Below are 21,157 nucleotides of genomic sequence, written 5' to 3'. Positions count from 1 at the left end.
TGATCCACACCTTATTTTCTGTCAGTTTCCATCATTTTGGAGTTTAGTATGCATGCTATGTTATTGCATTTAAAATAATATTCAGTGATTGAATTTTTAACAACAGTAAATGAATGTTGAATAACAAAATAAAAAAATGAAAATGAATAATGGCAGAAAGTGATTGCTAGTGACACTCAGTATTATCTAAAATTGTATATGTTCATTGTGTATGTTGATCTAAGTACTGTGAGTAGATTGGCAGTAAACTTTTGTGCATCAGAAGCTGGTAAAGTGATTATTGAGCCTGTTTCTATGGCTGATGAGAAGCACCAAAAGGAGTTAAATGAATTGATTGTGTGGTACACAGAGATGTTAAAACACCTTAGGAGATGTGCGTAGGACAATCTACCGAGCCAATAATGCTGCCAATACGATAATGACTGGCCACACACATTGTGTACAACCCCTAAGGCTCTTATGAACTAGAAAATTTAACCTGTTTCATTTCTCTTTGGATGAAGAACAGAAGAACTGATGAACTGGGCACAGTGAGGTCATGATCTCTTTTCATTTGTGAAAAGACTTATTAAAAAATCCTGCCATTTAAAAACATTGGGTGGAATGAAGGATGACATTATCTAATGTTGATGCGAAGGCTGACAAATTGAAGAACTCTGGCCTTGTAAAATCTGATTTTTCTCAGAGTTCATTTAGTTCAGTTTATAGAAGCTGCTAGTGTCATTTCCCTAAACATGTTTTCTAAACATAATGTTAAATAATGACTGAAATCTCTTTTTACTTATGTATTTGTTTTTAGCATGCCAGACAGAGGGGTAAGTGTTTGGGTAGTAGTAGATCCATTAATTGAACTGATTATGTAATTTAGTCAATATCATGCATCGTCTTTGATACTCTTCTTGGTTCTTGGTTTTATCACCACATTACCTTCAAATATAAGGGTCTTCTGCATTTTCTTCACTTTGTCCTATACTTTTGCATGTCTTCATTTCACAAGGGTCTTCCTGTTACTTTTTTTTTCTCCAGTTTCCCATACCATACTTTATGTAGAATTAATTTTTCTTATAATCTGTTTTGCCTATCCCATTCTTCTATTTTGATCTCTATCACAATATCTTTGTGTAACTTTCAATAATAGGCATTCAAAAATATTTTCTTAACTATCTTATTAAACAAGTTATCAAATATGTAATGTATTATAAACTTAATTTGTATAAAAAAACTTTACATAAATTTACATTTATAAATTAATAAGTTTATATTAGGCTTACTCTCTGTTAGTAATTATTTAACAATATGTTGTTAATAAATTTAGTTAATCAAATAAATGAACTGGGTTTCACTTCTTTCAACAAATCAATAAAATCAATTAACTGGTAAAAATTAATTAATAATAATTGTCCTAATCTGACCGATAAATTTTAATTTAATGTGTTATGACGTTTGTTATTTAGTTAATATGGTGTATCTGATATTTTTACTTTAATTGATTTCTGTTTTTATATAACTAGATTTCAGGTTCGTCCTCCGACATTTTTTCAAAGGTGTCGTGATCAACAGTGGTATATTAATCAGCTTCATACTGTTCAAAATCAACATGTACAACAGCTTAATGAACTTAAACAAGTAAGTATTTTTTTTTTGTTTTTTAACATAGTGCCTTTTATTAGGAAGTAATTGTGATTAAGACAATAATGTAACTGTACAACGTAATTTTCATAATATTAATAATACAGTAAAATCGCGTTAATCCAGACTGCTGGATAATCCAGACCGATCCTCCCGATCTGATCATTACGACTTGTGAAGAAGTTTCTGATGACACACATTAAAAGGAAAAAGAGAGTAAATTTTTTAAGGTGCCAATAAGATGACTAATTACTTTTGTTTATGATTAGGGTTATGTGACATTGCTGTAGTACACTGCGCTACTTTGGATTGACAGATGTGAGTCATTATTAAAAATAAACACTTCACATTTATATTTTCTCCTGCACTGGTTTTCAGCAATCTTAGATCAGTCGAATCTGATCATTCGTAGTTGTAGTTTCATTACGTATATGTTATAGTACATATAGTACGGTTAAACTGGTATTGTGTTTTTGTTTGTTCATTTGTATTCTTGCATGCATGTTTTGTGTTTCTGAAACGAAAAATGCTGACAAAAAGAAAAAGTGTAACAGTTTCTATGCAAGAAAAAGTACATACTCTTAACCATGTTGACAAAGGGGAAAGTTTAAAAAACATAGCCCTTGAATTAGGACTTGCAAAGCAAACAGTCTCTGATTGGAAAAAAAACAGAGGCCATTGAAAAATTTTATGCGAAAATGGTTGCTAAAAACTCTTTGGGAAGTAGATCTACAATAAAAAAATCTAAACACGAGTATTTGGATGAAGCTTTGTATATGTGGTTTTGTCAGGAATGTGAACAAGCGGTTATAATCTCAGGACCGTTACTGCAATCAAAAGTAAAAATCAGTTCTCAGTAAAAAATTAGGAAGTCAACTGTCATTTACCACTAGTGGTGGTTGTTTAGCAAGGTGGAAAGAATGACATGGTGTACACCTATTAAAAATCTTTGGTGAAAGTCTCTCTAGTGACAGTGTAGCTAGTGAAAAGTTAAAAAAAAATTTGTTAAGTTAATTGCTGATGAAAATTTAACTGCTGCTCAGATATCTAATGTGATAAGACTGGTATATTTTTTAGATGTTAACCAAAAAAACAATGGTCTCAAACTTGAATCTTCAGCAAAAGGCCATAAATCTAGCAAAGAAAGATCGACACGTCTGCTGTGCAATAACGCATTGGGAGGACTAAAATTGCCATTGTTAGTTATAGGGAAGTCTGCTAGACCGCATGCACTAAAAAATATTAACTTGAATGCTCTTCCAGCTAAGTACATGTCCCAAAAATCAGCTTGGATGAGTTCAGATATTTTTAAAGATTGGTTTCGCTAACCATTTAGTGGTTAGTGAAACCACTAACCACTGACCACTGACCATAACCATATTTGTTCCCTTCGTCATCAAATATTTGAGAGAAAAAGGATTAGAAGAAAGGGCAGTTTTTTTTCATTGACAGTGCTGCGTGTCATCCAGCAGAAGAACAGCTGAAATCTGGTAATGTCTATGTCAGATTTTTTTCACCAAATGTGAGTGCTCGCATATAAACCCTCAACTGAGGAGTTATAGAAGCTTTGAAGAGGTGATCATTGACAACAAGTGAACAACAAGAAGCTGCTAAAGAACAAAAATCAACAGAAATTCTTAAAACAATCAATGTAAAAATAGCTATTTATTTTTGTGCCACAGCTTGGGATGAAATTACCAAACTGACTAATCAAAAGCTGGAAAAATATTTGGTCAGATGTCTCTATGGAAGAACCACTCATTGCATCTAATTTAACTGACAAAGTTGGAAAGCTGTTCGACAATAAATGATGAAGAATTGCTCTCTGGGTAACATGTGATAATAACATTAGGAATGAGATCTTGAAGGAAGATGAGATTGTGAAGGCTTGTTTGGCGCCACCTCGCAAGGTAGCCAAAATGACAGCTCAAATGATGAAATGTAACTTGTCCAAATCATTCTGAATCTGTGAAAATGTGAGAGACAAGAAGACAGTCTTACAAACTTTTAATGTTAAAGTATTTACAAGATCGCACTGCTCGAAAGCACTTCAAATTTAAAATAGAAAAATATTCATTTTTTCTATTGATATATCATTTCAATTGATATTTTACTGTAATACGTACTGTATGTAGAATGTACTGTTTGAAGTTTTTTTACAAAGATTTTGTTTTACATTTTCTAAGCATAATATTCTTTGTGATTTGTGTTATTCAATTAAAGATTCATAAGCCTCAAATTTATATGTATACTAATTAAATTATGGAAGTAAACATTTTTAATTAACTATAGTAATCTTAGTAGCTATATTCACTAATTCCATGTTGTTTACTGTTACGTATAGTAAACTGAGAAGGATTTGAACAATTATTCAAATATTGGAATCATAAACAAAACTCCAGTCGATGTGTCTTAATATCCTCCGGGTAATCTGGACTTTCACTAATCCAGACTAGGTGTGGTACTATCTCATCTCCTGCAGCTTCTTTCAATGCAAAGGATGTGATTGTGGAACTGGCTCCAGCGTTAGCAAGTATGGTTGAACACATCATTGACAACAAACTTAGGAATCGTCCAACCAGAGAGGATAGCTTAAAACAAGGGAAGAAAACATTAGCTGTTAAGTAGAAGAGTTTGTCTCCTTTGAGAAATAAACGTTTGAAGACAAAGGATAGTGAATGAAGGCAAGAGAAGAAGGCTGATCCAAAAGTTGAAATTACCAAAATCCCAGTGCAGGGAATTTACAAGATAGAGGTGAAAATCTTAGAAAAGGAAGATTCAGGAAAAAAATGGAGTCCCCAAAATGACAGAGGCCTTTAGCAGAGAGGGAACCTGTGGAACCTCCAAAAGCCCAGAGGACTTTGCCCTAAAATTTGCTAAATGTCCCTAAAACTTCAAAAAAATAAAAAGTTTATAATAATAATAATAAATTGAAAATTCCTGTTTTAAAATCAAGATCAATATTTGATCTGCTTTGTCAGTGATTCAGCACATTTACTGCTCAATTATCCCTACCATATTCATGATCCTTCATTCAGTTATAGCAGTTTGTACTATATTCTGTTGCATTAAGTTATAGCAGTATTCTACAATATTCTGTTGTGCTATGTTTCAGTAAGTGCTTTTCAAGTACTAAGTGGTACATGCTGTCATATTCTTATCCGTAATTAACCACAACTGATACAAAGTAGCTGATTCTTAATTGGGGTTCAGTAGAGTGGCAATACTGTCTGTTAGATTGGCTTGGAACTCTTGGGGTTACATATTTGGTCTACCATTTTTGGGTTACATAAAAAAAAAAAAACTTAAACTACTGAAATGCAAAATGTAAATTCTGTGCAATACATAGAGATGTTAAAACACCTTAGGAGACTGTGTGTCATTTTCCATAATACACTGAGTTGATAATTCTTCAGCATGATAATGCTTGACCACTCACATTGTGTGCAACTGCCGAAGGCTCTTTTGAAGTTGAAATTTTAACATATTCGATAAACCCATACTCATTAGATTTGTTGCCCTATGATTTTCACTTGTTTCTGTAATTAAAGATTGATATTGAGGGTATAATATACAGGAGAAGAAAAGTCACAAAAAGTAATAGATGGTGTCATCTTTTAGTTTATTTCCCTACTACTAATACTTTTTGTAAATAAAATGTACTTTTATACCATGTTTGTTTCATTTAGATATCTTTTTTTTTTGTTAGATGATAATTAATTCTTCAAAAGCCCAAGGCACTTTTGTAGAAATATGACATGTAATATTTGAAGTGTATCTTGGGATGAAAGATGAAGAATGATATCAAACTCCCAATGAGGTCACTAATTAAAAGAAATGCTCAATTTGTTAATATCATATGAAAAATAGATTTTCTTCTGCTTTTAATGCATTTAATATCTCTCAAAAATTGCACTAGGAATGTCTGTGTAGAAATATTTTATTTGGATTATCATAGAAAGTATTTTTAGTGTCCTTTTGGCAGAAAATATTAACATTCCTTCTGTAGTAACTTTCATATACTTATATATATATATATATATATATATATATATATATATATATAAGGTAAATCAAATATAAATGGGATTTTTGTTCCTGAGTCTACAGTTGGTAGGACTGGACCCACGCTTTTAGTATGTTTGGGTGGGGTTATTAGGAGTGGGGAGAGCCGGCCATTCCACACTCTCAACCAATTTGTCAGTAATGCTCATAAAGTCAGAGCAACAGGTGCACCCCTCCACTGTGCAATGCGTAATTTTAAAATCTTTTGCTCATGAAGGAGTTCAAGCGATGGAAATTTTCTGGAGATTGACTGCAAAGTTCAGGGACCAAACATTGTCAAGGACTCGTGTGTTTGGCTGGCATAAGGAGTTCAAGGAAGGATGAGAATGAGTGTGGAAAATCAGGAACACGATCACCGTCCTCAGACCAGCATTACAGACAAAAATATTTGTGTGGTTTGAGACATTCTAGAAGACAATCGATGGGTCAATCCGAAATTGCAGAACAGGTCTGAATTAATTATGGAAGCTGTCAAGTGATCATCACAAACTACCTACAGTTCTGTAAAGTGTGTGCCAGATTGGTTCCTCGCCTTTTGACCACAGATCAGAATTTGAGACGATTGGAGTTCTGTCAGAGGCTTACAGCAAGGTTTGCAAAAGAAGGTGATGACTTTTGAGTTAGATCGTCACATGCGATGAAACGTGGGTCCACCACTACACTCCCCAGTCAAAACAAGCTAGTATGGTGTGGCAGAGGAAAGGGGAGGTAGCCCCAGTGAAAGCCAAAACTCGACTATTAGCTGGCTAGGTTCTTTTAACCATTTTTTTCAACCAGCAAAGCATTTTGCTCATTGATTTTTTGCATGAGCAACACACAATCAATCCTATTTGCTACTGCAAGCTGTTGAATGAGGTGAGGGCTGCATATCACTGCAAAAGACGAGACCAACCGATTGGAGAGGCAGTCCTCCTCCATGACAATGCCAGGCCCTATAGCTCTAACAGTCTCAAAACTAGAAGAAATGCACTGGACTCAACTTGATCATCCTTCCTACAGACCGAACATATCGCCCTGTGATTTTCATTTGTTTGGGCCGCATAAAGATGCTCCAGGAGGGCAATGATTCGAAGATAGGGCATGGAGGGATTCTTGCGCAATTGGCTCTTGACGCAACCAGCTTCATTCTACGATGCTGTGATAAAAAACTTTCCTTCTCACTGGGAAAAATTAATTTCTAAAGCAGGAAACTATGTAGAAAAATAAATTGTATTTGCCTTTTATTTTTCAATAAATAAATTTTTTTTAATAAGAAAATCCCATTTATATTTGATTTACTCTCATACATATGTAAACATTGTATATTTTATTTTTGTTACTTAGAGGCTGGCAACAGATTACTCTTGTAATATGTTAAGAGCTGTACGTTGTCAAGGTGCTAATGTCACTCAGACTTTGTGTGGTGCCAGCGAGCCATTACCATTGCTGGATTCTATGTCATGTCCATCTCCTGCTGCCAGGTATGTAAATTTGATTGTCAAGTATTAAACTATTAAATTTTAACTTATATATTGTATGTATTGTTAGACGTGTCATACATTACACAAAGTTACTTTCAAAAATGATATAGCTAATCCAAAAAATATATATAATAGAAAGTGAGGAATGAAGTGATTTCAAATTTCCTTCACTGCTAAATATTCTACTAGATATCAGCACGCCAAGGCTACCGAAATGAAGGTATATATTCAGCTTTATAAGGGACATCTTCACTCTGTTTACCATAGGGACTTGGTAATGGACTTGTACGCTACCTCAGGTGAGTTACAGTTTTTTGTGCTTTGGTAACAGCAACTGATTTGAGTCGGCTCAATACAGTTTTTACATATTTGCCTTCACATTCAGATTGTCTCTAAAACAGTTTTTAACTTTGTGTTCATGTTCATTTTAACTAATTGCTATGCTCCTGAGTCATATAATAATTTACATCTGTATACTTACTTCATTGCATTATCCCTATAAGCTTGCTTTAAAATCTTTGAAATATGGATAATTATGCATATATTATGTTATATGTAATAATTACTCTCATATTATGTAAAATTTAACACAGTAGATTTGACTTAACCTTTTACAGTTGCGTTGAGCGCACCCAAGTTTAAATTTAAAATTACATCATGATTATTTTATTATTTATTTAATTTACTTTATGAGAGGCATCTCTGAAATATGTCACTGGAATATAACAAGAGAAGAAAATGTTGTGAAAAGTGATAGATGGTGATCTTGTATTTTAATTTTTCTACTACTAATATTTCAAAATCTGTTGACCTATGCATGCCCTCTCATTTTCTGTTTATCGTCATTCTTAATGAATCAAGTACATTGTCCATGACAACGTGTCTGTCTAAAACAATGTGCAGTAAATAAATCTAACAGAAAAAGTGAACAATAATGACATTCATTGTCGTCTGAAAGCCAAAAAGAAAGTGGATGAATTGATTGTAGCTGGGTCAACTGTAAATTCTGTGCATGCAATACAAAGAGATGTTAAAACACCTTAGGATACTGTATGTGTCATGTTCCATAATTCACAGAGCTGATAATTCTGTAACATGTTAATGCTTGGCCACACACATTGTATGCAACTCCCAAAGGTCCTTTTGAAGTTATTTTAACCTACTCAACACACCCTTACTGATCAGATTTGATGCCCTGCGATGTTCACTTGTTTCTGTAATTAAAGATTGATATTGAAGGTATTCATTTCATAATAGTTGATGAACTGAAGAATGCAGTGAGGTTGTGGATCAAGAAAGATCACCAGCGTTATTCATTGACGGAATGAGAAAACTAATTTGTTGTGAGAAATGTGAAGCTGTAAATTGTGACTACTTTGAAAAATAAATGTAACCTTTTGTATCTAAATTGTACTTTTTGTAAATAAAATGTACTTTTATGCCACATCTGTTTCATTTGATTATCTTTTTTTATTTGCAAGTGACTGCATTACATTTCAGCCAGCAGTATATTGCCAAATTGAAAATAAATGAAAAGTTAGAAGGATTTCTGTAGATCCGCTTCTAAGCTTTTAACTGTTTTTTTAATTTTAGTAGTGATTGGAGGATTATTAAAAGCTAATGGGGTGTTTTAAAATGTTGTATATAATATCTTTCTCTGAAGATTGTACCCAAAGGATTGAGGTTCAGGTAAATTTGGTTGCCATTTCATACTTTTTTCCTGTAATATTGTGATATTATTTTTCTGTCGATAGGCCTTATTGAGCTGAGCAAACAATTCATGGATTCTATGGATTTTTCTTCTCCCAACATAATTTAAAACTATAAATTGGAAAGAATTCACTTAAAACAACGTCTCTATAAAATAACTTTAATCATTGATGCCACAAATATTGATTCAGTGGGTCCATTAAAAGTTTGGTTGTGAGTAATCAGTACTTTCCACAGAATGCACATGTGGATTAATTGTGCTTTGCAATGTTTTCAAATTTATTATTATTAAAGTTAGCTATGTATATTTAAACTAAATCTTTAATGTAATAGATTATGATTAGCTTTAGATCTACTACACATTTTGGTCTCATTTACTCTCAAATTAGATACTGTATTCTTGTCAGAGAAAGTACTGATAAAATACTGTAGAATAATATTTCTCTTTTTTACAAAATTAGCAATATGAAATTTTTCAAAGGTTATATTCCAAGATAAATATTGTGTAAAGTGATTCATTAAGTGGAAGTTTAAAAACAACCTACGTACTGCCCAGAGGCACATGAAAACTAATCAGAAACTAATTTTTATAAATTTAAAATATTTTATGGTAAAATCCATCTATTCTATTATTAAATTTCAGTTAGATATTTAGTAATTTCAATGGAATTGTCATGGTCAAAATTGATTTATTTTTCTTGTTGATTTATTGGGTATAGTGCATTTTTATACTAATATTCATTATTTGAATTATATTGCATAATTTTTTTCAATGTATTATGTTTTATTGTTTATCATCATCATCGTCATATCTGCCCTGAATTATGACGTTTGTACCATCTCCATCTCCATTCTTCTCTATCCCTAGATGAACTTTTGTTCCTGATTACTCCCATTTCCTTTTAATAATCAATTTTTATCCTTTTTTGTGTCTTTAATAATTTTTTCTTTTGATATGTTCCATTCAGTTAGCTTTCTATTCTGAATTGGTAATAATTACAATTCTATTCTTTTTCATTCACTTCACTACTTAATTTTTCACCTTGTTTGCATATTTAATCTTCTCTAACCTCCCCCATTATTTCAAATGCATACAGCCTATTTTTTGCTCCTTTTCATAGTGTCCATGATTGTTACTGTTTTCCTATGTGTTGTTAATTATATATTTTGATGACTGTTTTGTACCTAAATCTAATTCAGTATTATCACATATTATCAGATTGTTATTTAGTTTGCAAATTCAGGTTGTAAATGATAATGCTACTCAACTGCAGGTTATTTTGAGGTGTACATTATTATTGCCTAAGGCAATCACACTACTTGTCTATATCTGTTTGAATTTTTGTTGGTGTGTGAAGTTCTTATTAATATTTCTGTTTTATGATATAAAGTTATCAGGTTTCGTGTTAGATAAGTGCCAGTTTATAAATTAAAATACTTCACCTTATAGTTAATTAAATTAACTGTTTGATTAATTATTCAAAATTAACAGTTTTGAATATTTATTCAACTACATTTTATAACATTAGTATACTTTATTTTTTTTTAGAAATGGGAATGCTAGCGGTAGTCTAAGTTCAACAACAGTATCATCGTCAAATGCTTCTAGTAAATCTTGTAAAACAGTTACAACTCAGCGTAAACATTGTACTCTGCCTGCTACTACTTCAGTATCTTCACCAAACATTATTAATAATTCTACTGCTGGTGTACATTTACAGCTATCTAGTGCCAGTTCATCTGAAAGTGAGGTAATTTATTAATACTGTTGCTTTTATGTCTGTATCATTGTGTATTCATATTTTTGTTCTTGTTTTTTTATTATATAGTGTACAGGGTTTCTGCTGAACTTAACAGGATTATTCCTCTTATTAAAATAGAAAATGGTCCGTATAAATATGTTCAGAAATACTTCATCATATTACACACAATGAAAAATTTAATTAGAATATCATGTTATTTTTTTGGATGTTGGAGTCCATTATTCTCTTGCCTGGGTTACTTTTTCACTTATTTATATCTAATTAAATATTCTCTAAAATAAGCTATCATTCTTTGTTTGTTTTTGTCAGTGTTTGTCTTTTATTTGTTCCTTCTGGGTGTAAACCTGGCTAATTGAAGGTAGTCAGAACATGGTAAAGTTATGTTAGATATTTTTGCAAGAAAAATATGATAAAAATTTAACACTCACTACAATTCTTTCTTGATGTAAGCTCTTACTTGTAATATGTAGGTGTCACACATATAGTAATTGTGATGCTAACAATGCCCCTTGTAATTATCTTTTCCTCAGCCTCACTTGTATGTTTGCATACAAGTGATGTTTGCATATGCATTTATAATGATATTAGTGACAGTTTATTACTTATTGATTATTCATCATTGTTATTATTAATTGTAGTAGTAGAAGAAATTGTTAAATGTTTTCAATTAAGTTATAAGGATATTTAGAGAAGCACAGAAAAATGTTTTTATAAATACATATAATCTATTTACTGTTAAGTAAATTACTATATATAAAATAATCAATAAATACAATTCTGATTTTACTATAAACTTTAAAATGACTAATTAAAATTAATACAAAATTAAAAGTGATTATATTATAACAACTTGTAAGATAACAAGAAAATGAATAATTAACTGTATATTAGAATTATTTACTTCTGATATTTACAAAAGGAAAGTAGTTCACACTTCTGTCAGTGAATTATGTCACCTCGCCCTCTGTACACAAGGAACTCACTGAACAGCTTCTTCCTGTATTTTACCACAGACAAGGACACTGTCCCGAAATGGAATACTCTAGTGTCGCATTCTTTGCTTGTACGCTCGACTATTACCGCACACTCATTTCTATTCCATTTTTAATTAAAGATTTAATTAAAATTATAGACACAAAGTTATACACACAATGTTATAACATTGTGTGATGCAATTGGAGTTTAAAACTGGACTGTAAATAAAAAAAGGTTTTTATGTTGTGTAACCTTTGACATAAATAGGACTGAAACTTTTGTGCTACTTAGGGTCACCTTTATTACTATTGTTAATTATTTTAGTTTTCAGTGCGACATTGCTGACATGGAATTAATTTTCTAAAATCTTTATACTATTAAATGTCATTCATTTATTACTGGAATAGTCATCTGATGTGTTTCTGTAAAAATAAAAGTAATCTTTTAGTAATAATGTAATAAATTCTTTTCAGGATGATAGTGACTGTGATGGTAGCAATGAAGATTGTGGTCATCAAAATCATTCAAATAGCAATACTGCTGATGATAACAGTAATGATGAAAATGATGTTGATGATGAAACAATGTCAGGTAATTCCGTTTTTTAAATTTGTGCTACTTTAATTGGGTGCATTTTGTAATTCATACATAATTTTTTCACTATATTTGGGAGGATTGTTTCATGTTTATGCTGTCATCAACATTACAAGCAGTGAGAACAAATATTGTACTTTTTATATAACCTAATTTTCAAATCCACTTTTTTATATAATTTCTTGAAATAGCACAGCGGAATGTCCTTTTTATTAAGAAAAAAAAAATAATATAAATATTTTTATAATGAATTTTGAAAAAACTTTGTATTTAAAAAAAAATGATCCTATGAGGTGAGAGTCAAAAGTAAGGGCCCATTAGTAACAAAATTAGAACAGTTGAAAAATTGATTGTTTCAAATACTTAAATATGTATTTTTCTACATAATCCACCATTTTGTTCCTAAGACTTTTGATATTGTGAAACAAGCTTCTTCAAACCCACTGCATAAAATTCTGCTGCCTGGGATTTTAGCCACTTTTGTACCAAGATATTCAACTCCTCACTTTCCTCAAATTGTTGAGACGCAAGCCAGTTTTCGGGGTATAGGAAGGATGGTTGTCACTGGGTGCGAGATAGGACTATAAGAATAGGGTTGATGATAAAAAATCTCCCATCTGAATCTTTGATTTGTTTCTGTTGTGTATGTAGCTGTGTGTGGATGTGTGTTACTGTGAAGAAGAATTCCTGACCTCAGGATTTCCTGTTGGTTTTGAATGGCATGAATGCAGTTTAGAAAGTGTTTTACAATAGACTTGTGATGTGATGGATGTTCCAGGTTCCATGAAATCAATCAAAAGCACACCCTTTTGGTGTCAGAATACAGTTGCCAAGGTTTTCCTTCGAGTTTGGGCTTATTTGAATTTTTTGGTTTAGGTGAATCTGATTGATGCCACACAGTATTGGTTGTTTATTCTCAGCATTGATGTATGAAATCCACGTTTTGTCACCAATGATGACATGGGAAAAATTTTTCTCCCTTATGGTTAAAGCATGTCCCTTGTGAAATGCAGATTTCATTTTGTGATCTTTGTGAGCACTTTTTTGGCACCCACTGTGCACACTAGCTAGTCTACAATAGCCTATAGTGTCAAGTCATGATTTCAGCAGTGTTGTTTTTAAACTTCTGGAAATTCTAGAGAAAGATTACTAATCGTAAAGCGATGATTTTCTTTCACTTTAGCATTCATACGTTCAACGAGATCATCAATCCAGAGACTAGGTGTGCCAATTCTCTGTTCTCTTATGAACATTTGAACGGCCTTTTGTAAAATCATAATACTGTTGCCTCATTTTTCTTTCACTTATGGTAGGCCCCCCATACGTTTCACACAATTGATAGTGAATTTCAGCAGCATTATGTCCTCTTGCTTTTAGAAATTTAATCACTGATTGAACTTCACAACTGGTGGGATTTTTTATTATCACACTCATTTTAACACACACTTGCAAAGGCAAACAATAATGAACTGATAGCATTGTGGTGGTTACATGCCCAACAAACTACTTAAAGTTACTGCGCATGTGTGAACCATTCAGTGTTACCAATTGCTATTAATTACTCATTAGCCCTTACTTTTGAACTGTGCCTAAAATTAATTTTAAAGGATGCAGGTTGTATCCTCTTAGATTCTGGGAGTGTGAGAAAACTGGGTTCTTAGATAAAAATAAAAATTTGAATGTAAATTGTGATGTGTATGATTAAGATAATTTTTGTTAATTCATAATATTCTTTTTATAAAAAAATTATTTATATAATAAAAAACTCCAAATGTAAACAACTTTTCATTTGTTTTCTTAGAAAATATATAAAATAAAACTTATCTTTAAGTGGGTTCCGATCCTTTTACATTTAAAAAAGAATAATATGCATATATAAAATTTGAAAAAATTTAAAAACAAAATTTTCAGAAAAATGAAAAAAATATCAAATCGTTTTTTATAAAATTCTAGAGACAATAAATATTGAATAGAGGTAATTGGTCCAGTATTTATTAGAATGTTTAGGTTTGAAAATGAAAAAATTACATTGAAAAATTAAGTAAAATGTTAATTGTATTAATTAGTTAGTATTTGCATATAAGTAAAGCCTAAAATCATATTCATATTTTAGGGATATATATTCATTTCATGTTACAGTGAAATGAGATTTTCTAGTTTATGAAATCAACAAACATCTGATTTTTATGGCCAAGCCCTTGCAACATTTGTGCCCTTCACTTTTATGGACTTAAAATTTACATTTTTCTATAAAATTCCATTTTAACTTCATCAAATGTTTAATTTGTGCAGCTAAAATAAAATTGTTTATTTTAAAACTATAAACAATTTTTCTTTTTCAAAATACAATCTTGCCGGAAGAATTACCCAGTTTTTTAATTTTATTTTTAAGTGATTTAATAAGGGCTGTACTGCATCTGCTTGGTTTTTTTATTTAAAGGGTAAAGGGTAAAGGGTAAAGTTTTACCCTTTACCAAATGGACTGGTTTTGATAATTCTTTTGAATTTTGTAGTAAAAGTTCTTGAGTGGTTCTGTTGTAAGTTTTCCTTATAACTAATTGGAATGTATTTTTAATGAGATATTGCGTTATCTTGGTGCATGAATGTGGATATTTTTCATTTTTTTAATAGTAATCATTATTTAGTATTGTATTATTACATCATAATGGTGTATTTCTGGAAGTCATGGTGATATTCTCAGTATTTACACATGAAAATTCAAGGAAATAAGTTTGATACTTTGAACCAATTTTGCTCTACACTCCTTTCCTGTTTATCAAGAAAAAGTTCTCTCTTTTTGGGTTTCTTGAGTACAAATTTGTCTTATAATGATATCTTATACTGATAATGGTTTCTGTAGACCTGAACATTAAATAAAAATAAAAGTGAAAAATATGTAATAAACTTAAAAACTGGACAAAAAATGATAAAATACTTTTTTCAATTTTCTGTTTGGTGATCAGAGCAAAATTATAACATAACTTACGAAAAAAAAAGTTAAAAAGTATTAGTAAAAAATGTCCTAATCCTTAATTTTGTGCTGAAATTAAAAATTTAATGACTTCTTTTTTATATTTTTATAGGTATTGTTAATAGGTTTTTATATTGAAATTTAAATTGTATATGTCAAAATTTAATATCATAAGTTTAAAATTTTAATGTCAAATTTTTGTGAACAATGTTTTTGTTTTGTATTTCATGGATTTTAAATTTATTTATTTGTCTATGAAAGGTGATAATGATGTTGAATTGACAGTGGCTCAGAGTTTATTGTATCACGATTTGGAACGAGAATCTGATCCTGAATTAAGGTGAGATGAAATTGTTTTAATTAATATTATTTGTATAAATTTGGTTTTATTAATGATAACTGTATTTTTATAAAAATAGAATGGAATTTATATATGTAATATAATTAATATAATTTCTTCAATTGAATTAGTTTTATGTTTATTTACTTAATTATTTATGATTAGTTGAGCACAAAGTACAAAACATATTTTTTAACATAATTATCTATGGATTACAAACTTATAAATAAATATTAATTTCAGTGTGCCTTAATATTTAGTTGAATTATATTTTCTGTATTTGAGTAGCGATTCTGTTAATTTCTGAAATTTTTTGGATGCTAAAAAAATTCATCTCTCATTATTGGCTATAACTAGGAGGTTAAGTGCTTGTAGATGCTTATATTCAACTCTTAGATTATCTAAAAACTATTAAGTGTAGCCAAAAAAAAAATAAAGTTATTCAGACCTTTAAAGTTCATGAAAATCCCTATAATTTTTTTTTTTTACTGTACAGTAAAAATTAACATTATGTTTTAATATTTTTCAGTTTTGTAATAAAATTCTAATCTTTTTGTGAGTAATCAGTTTTACTTATAATTAAGCATCTAAGGAGAAAAAATCATAAAAAAGTTTAGAGAAATTATTTTTTTACAATTCGTGTTTTTGTTTTTTACTGTATATTAAAAATTTACAAAATGATGAAGAATTTAAGTATACACTTGATTCATATTAAACATATAAAATCAGTTTTGAAGAAATGAACAAGGATGTTATATATTTTTTATAATTTATTAAATTATAAAAAGGAAATTTTTTTTATATTTATAAAAGCTTAATAATTAACAATTGCTATACTAATATCTGATATATAAATAATAATAATAAAAATAATAACTAAATCTTTTGAAAAACTTAAGCCCTAACAAAAGTGTCAGTGAGAGTTAGTATTATATATGAAATTGTTTTTGCTTGAAGTCAATACTTATGTTATTTACAGAAAAGCCATTTTACTATAATTCCCTCTTAACAGTGTAGAATATCCTATTTGTTGGATTCTTTTCAAAATCATTGAGTAAACTGAACATGTCAAACAAGAAAAGATGTTGGTCCTTAATTATTTGCTTAATATGTTTTTTTTCTTGTTATTTTTACTGAACCAAGTGCATTTCTTTACATCTGATCTCATCTACTATCTTTTGTTATTATTTAAGATAGAGTTATGTGTTTTATTAATTTTTTATTTTCATTCTTTTTACAGAGCATTAACCATAGAGTATTTAGAAGATGAAATTATGCTGATGCATTTATTTGACATGCAAGATAAAAGCAAAAACAACGCGATGACAAATCATTTAAATTTTCTAAGTTCTACTAGTCTTACTGATACAAACAGTTGAGTTAATAAACAATAGTTATTGTTATTGTAATTACCAAAAAATAATTTTTTGATTACTTTTATCAAATATCACAATGCTTTTGTGCAATTTAATTATGCTGTTGCTTTATAGTAATCTATTATCATAGTATTATTATTGTATCCTGGATATAATTTAAAAGTGTTTTTCCTAGACTTCTCATGTTTCAATAAAAGAGGCTTGAGTTGAGAGCATACCATTTTTGTAGAATTTTTGTGGATGCTTCCTAAGACGTATAGTGTGTTGGGGAGGACATTTATTTATATTGTTAAAAAAGCCTGCTTTGGGATAAATATGAAACTCGCCACATCCTTATATTATATATTCAAGAACTGTGCATACTTTTTGGTTCTTTATTGCAACATGACTATAAATATACCACCTGGAAGTTATTGTAATCTGTAATTATAATATATAAAATTGATGTAAATATTGGTTTGTGTATTTGTGTTGTTTTTTTTTTGGTTTAACAAAATCCTTACTATATTCAGATTGACAAGAATAGAGTGGTTAGTTTAGGTAGTTTCTTGAAAATGGTGATCAATGTAGTTTTGATTTATGATTCCAGTGTTAAAATAGATGAAAAGTTCTGTTTAAAAATTCCAAATTTTGATGAGCCTACAAAGTGGCAGTTGAATCTCATTGAGATTTTTGTTCAATGCTGTTCTAGAAAATGTTATAAGGGAATTTGAAAAAGAAAATTAAAATGGCTCCAAGTCCAAATTTAGCTTTGGATAACATCGTTGTTCTGTTGAACTTCATTGAAGAGTTCAAGTAAATGTTTGAAAAGCTTGTGTTAAGCAAGCTAGCCTGCTGTAGAATTAGTGTTTGAACTATTCTAGGAAAATTTACATACTTAAGGTTAAGATGCACAAATGAAAAAATTAGATAAAAGACAGAATATCTGAAAAATATCTGTATAAGAAAATTTGAGAAAAGGCTCAAAATCCTTGTTTCAACAAAACTTGAAATTAAAATTATATGTAACTATTCTTCTTCTGATATTAATTAAAAAATTGGTAACTTGGATGATAAGGAATAGTCAGTTTGGAAACATTAGAATGAAGAATTATATGACAGATGTTTGGATCAGTGTATGACAGACAACAATCAGAGTTTAAGTAAATGGAAAAGAATGAACTACCAATTTATGAAAATGTAACTTTTCTGGAACAAAAATATTTACAATGGTTGGGATATGTACACAAGATGACTGATGTACAACTGCTTAAAGAATTCCTGTAACCACAGCCAACAGCTAAATTACAAAGGGGTAGGTGGCTCAAGAAGGTGAATGGTAGATTTGGTTTTCTTATAAATTCGGAACTAGTAAATCATCCATCACTTAGGACAGAGAGAAGTGATAATTGCACAAATTTATGTGATTGTCTAGATCTAAAATGCAAAAAGAAGAAAGTTTTGAGTGATTTAAACTTTTTTTTCAATATATTGTTTTCCAATGGATGTTGTAATAAAAACCTGACATTACAGCAATGTGACCTAAAATCTCTCTGACCAGTATTTGTTATGTTTACATTACCAACTAATTAATGATTAAGACTTTAGAAAGTTTTTCCAGGTTTTTAAAAATTGGTTGTAATTGCTAATAATTTGTGCAAAGATTTGGTATTCAATTCAAAATAAATGTATTAAATGTTATTAAAATTGTGTAAATGATTATTTGATAATTCAACTTTTAATAAAGAACTGTTATGTTTTTTAAATAAAAATATAATGTTATTTTTCAGTAGTCTTAAGCAAATTACTTACAGTTGCTCAAAATATAGAATCCTGCATATCCTCGTCTTTCTTCTCCTTATCTAGAAATGAAGATCAGGGAAAAGATCATAATCCTAAAACTTGCTCTTTCCCTTCATTACTCCTCCATAAACTTTTTTGACTGTATAATTCTGCTCATAGTATCTTTGATAATCTTATCTAACCATTTTTTCCTTGATTTTCCTAATGTTACCTTCCTGTTTGCTTCTCAGGTCAACATTAAGTTCTTTTTATTAAGTTATCTTTTATTCTGTGATGAAAATCCTATGACATTATCTTATAAACAAATTTCAATGAAAATCCTATGATGTTATCTTGCAAACAAATTCCAATGAAAATCCTATGATGTCATCTTGCAAACAAATTCCTTGTCATATTTCTCTGTATATGTAGAAATTGAAAATTGACAAGAGAAATTGTATTTTTAATTTATAATTATTTTATATTATTAGCATAAGTATGCTAGAGATTGTAATATAATATGTGATATAATTGTTTTTTACTGTGTTGTATTTATTTTTGTTAGGAGTGAATGGTCAATATCAAAGGCACAGGATGTCTAGTAGCAGTTCTACTGATGCATTTAATTTTTCTTTCAATCCGTCATCTTCTTCATTTTCAAGGTATATGAAATTGTTATTAATTATTTAATTTTTGAAATATTATCACCATTTACTGTACAAGTTTAATTATCTCTGTTTCACATCTACTACATAGAAAAGAATTCTTAGGTAAAATTACAAAAAAAGATAATTGAACAAAGATTATTTTAAACTATATTTGTTTTGTTTCCTGAAATTTTTTCTGAAGTATGTCTCCCAATTTTAAACTCAAAAAGTTTCTATGAAAGGTATTAAAAATTCTACTTGTTTAATTTTCGTTTATTGAAATTTGCTGGAGTGAATCCTCAGCTAGTAAATCATAATGGTTTTGTCATTAGGTGGGTGGAATTCCTATATTCTATTTGAAATAAAAAAGAGAATTTCCAAGGAAAGTTTAAAAACCTTACTTTTGTCTATCATTTTTTTCAAATTAAATTACAAAATTGTGTACTAGAACAGGGCAATAGCTATAATTTTTTGTGTCCTTTTATTATTATTTATATGTAAGTATTTTTTTATAAATGCATCTTTTGTTAGTAAATGAGAAAAATCAATTATTTTTTATTCAGGAGATAAATACTTAAAAATATTTCATAACATTAAAAAAAATATCTCAATTGTTGGCAAATATGTCATTTGCAAACAAAGAATAGTAACTATTTTAATTGTTAAATTGGTTTGCATGGTAAAGAAGAAATTGACTCTAGTGGCATCTTTGTCACTAATGTGCCATCAGTTGCATCATACTATTATGGTTATGCAATTGTACCTCTCCAGATTTTTCATGTTTGTATAGAATGAGTTTTGCTGTATATTTAATATACCTATAATATAGCAAATAATCATGGCCGGTGAACATAGCATTAATTTTTGTTTAAAACTTGTGAAAATGTTTACAGAAACTCATGAAATGATAAACAGATAATTTGTTTATCATGTCACCATAGTTATTGTGGTGATCAGTACATGAGTCACATCTGTTTTTACAAATGCTAAAGCGATTTAAGTTGATGATCAGTGTTGGAATAGGATAACTATACAAATAATGATCCATGTTCTGGATAGCCTCTAGTGTGTCTATGTTTACATTTCATAAAATTGTGCATTTTGATAACTGTTAAACAGTTGGGAAACATCAGTAGAGTACTGCACTTAGTAGCTTACTGCACTTCAATAACATTATATTCTTACAAAAAGAAACGTGTCTGGTAGCTACAGAGTTTATTACATGATGTCTGCTCTATTCCATAAATGTGTATGAGTATAAATATAAATCTCACAGTGATATGTAAGATGGCATATTTATATCATCTTATTCATATTATCCTGTTTCTAGGAGTGGCAATGATTTGGGATTGTGAAATATTGAGGTAAATGCATTACCTTAAGAGGGGGAGAGTACTTTGAAGTAAGTAATATGGGCTTGGTTAGTACATCCCACAAATTTGTAAAAAGTCAGGAACTTTTTGTTTAGCCTTCACATGAACATATAATAAATCATTGATGCAATATGCTTATTTATCTTTATGTAATTGTGTACTTAATAATGATAGGGCATGGTCAGTCCTATGTCTATTTTTCTCCTCCTTATCTAATATAAATAAATATATTTGTTTTTTGATCCCCTTTATCTCAGTATAAACAAGTTTGTTTACCAGGTGAGATTTATGTATTATGTCTAACTGTATTATTGTAATTGTTTTACGTTATTGTCTATTCATTCAACACACACAGACATGAACAGGACACATTAACTATCACTAACAGATAAACTATGTATGCAACATTACAGTGTAATAAAGGATAAGTTATATGATTAAATTGTGTTGTTAATTAAAGTCCGTGAATCTGCGAGATAATGAACGAACGGGT

At 29.9% G+C, this 21,157-nt stretch overlaps 1 protein-coding gene across 3 annotated transcripts in view; it reads left to right on the top strand.

The window, feature by feature from the left end:
• LOC142324274 (E3 ubiquitin-protein ligase TRIM37-like) overlaps positions 1-21,157 on the top strand; it is a 61,899-nt gene that overhangs the window by 23,052 nt on the left and 17,690 nt on the right. For 2 of the 3 annotated variants that reach the window (XR_012756256.1, XM_075365165.1), the window contains exons 7-13: positions 1,512-1,626; positions 7,018-7,154; positions 10,414-10,615; positions 12,076-12,193; positions 15,429-15,507; positions 16,748-16,881; positions 19,210-19,306. Coding sequence is in view for 2 of the 3 variants with exons in the window: in XM_075365165.1 (XP_075221280.1) it covers positions 1,512-1,626; positions 7,018-7,154; positions 10,414-10,615; positions 12,076-12,193; positions 15,429-15,507; positions 16,748-16,881; positions 19,210-19,306 (882 nt within the window). In the remaining variant the exon portion in view is untranslated. The remainder of the gene's footprint in view (positions 1-1,511; positions 1,627-7,017; positions 7,155-10,413; positions 10,616-12,075; positions 12,194-15,428; positions 15,508-16,747; positions 16,882-19,209; positions 19,307-21,157) is intronic. The other variant, XM_075365166.1, reaches the window with a different exon arrangement.

Source organism: Lycorma delicatula, chromosome 4 (assembly GCF_047948215.1).
Source record: "Lycorma delicatula isolate Av1 chromosome 4, ASM4794821v1, whole genome shotgun sequence".
Lineage (NCBI taxonomy): Eukaryota > Metazoa > Arthropoda > Insecta > Hemiptera > Fulgoridae > Lycorma > Lycorma delicatula.
The sequence above is the reverse complement of the archived record's forward strand: the minus strand, read 5'-3'. Positions and strand labels throughout refer to the sequence as shown.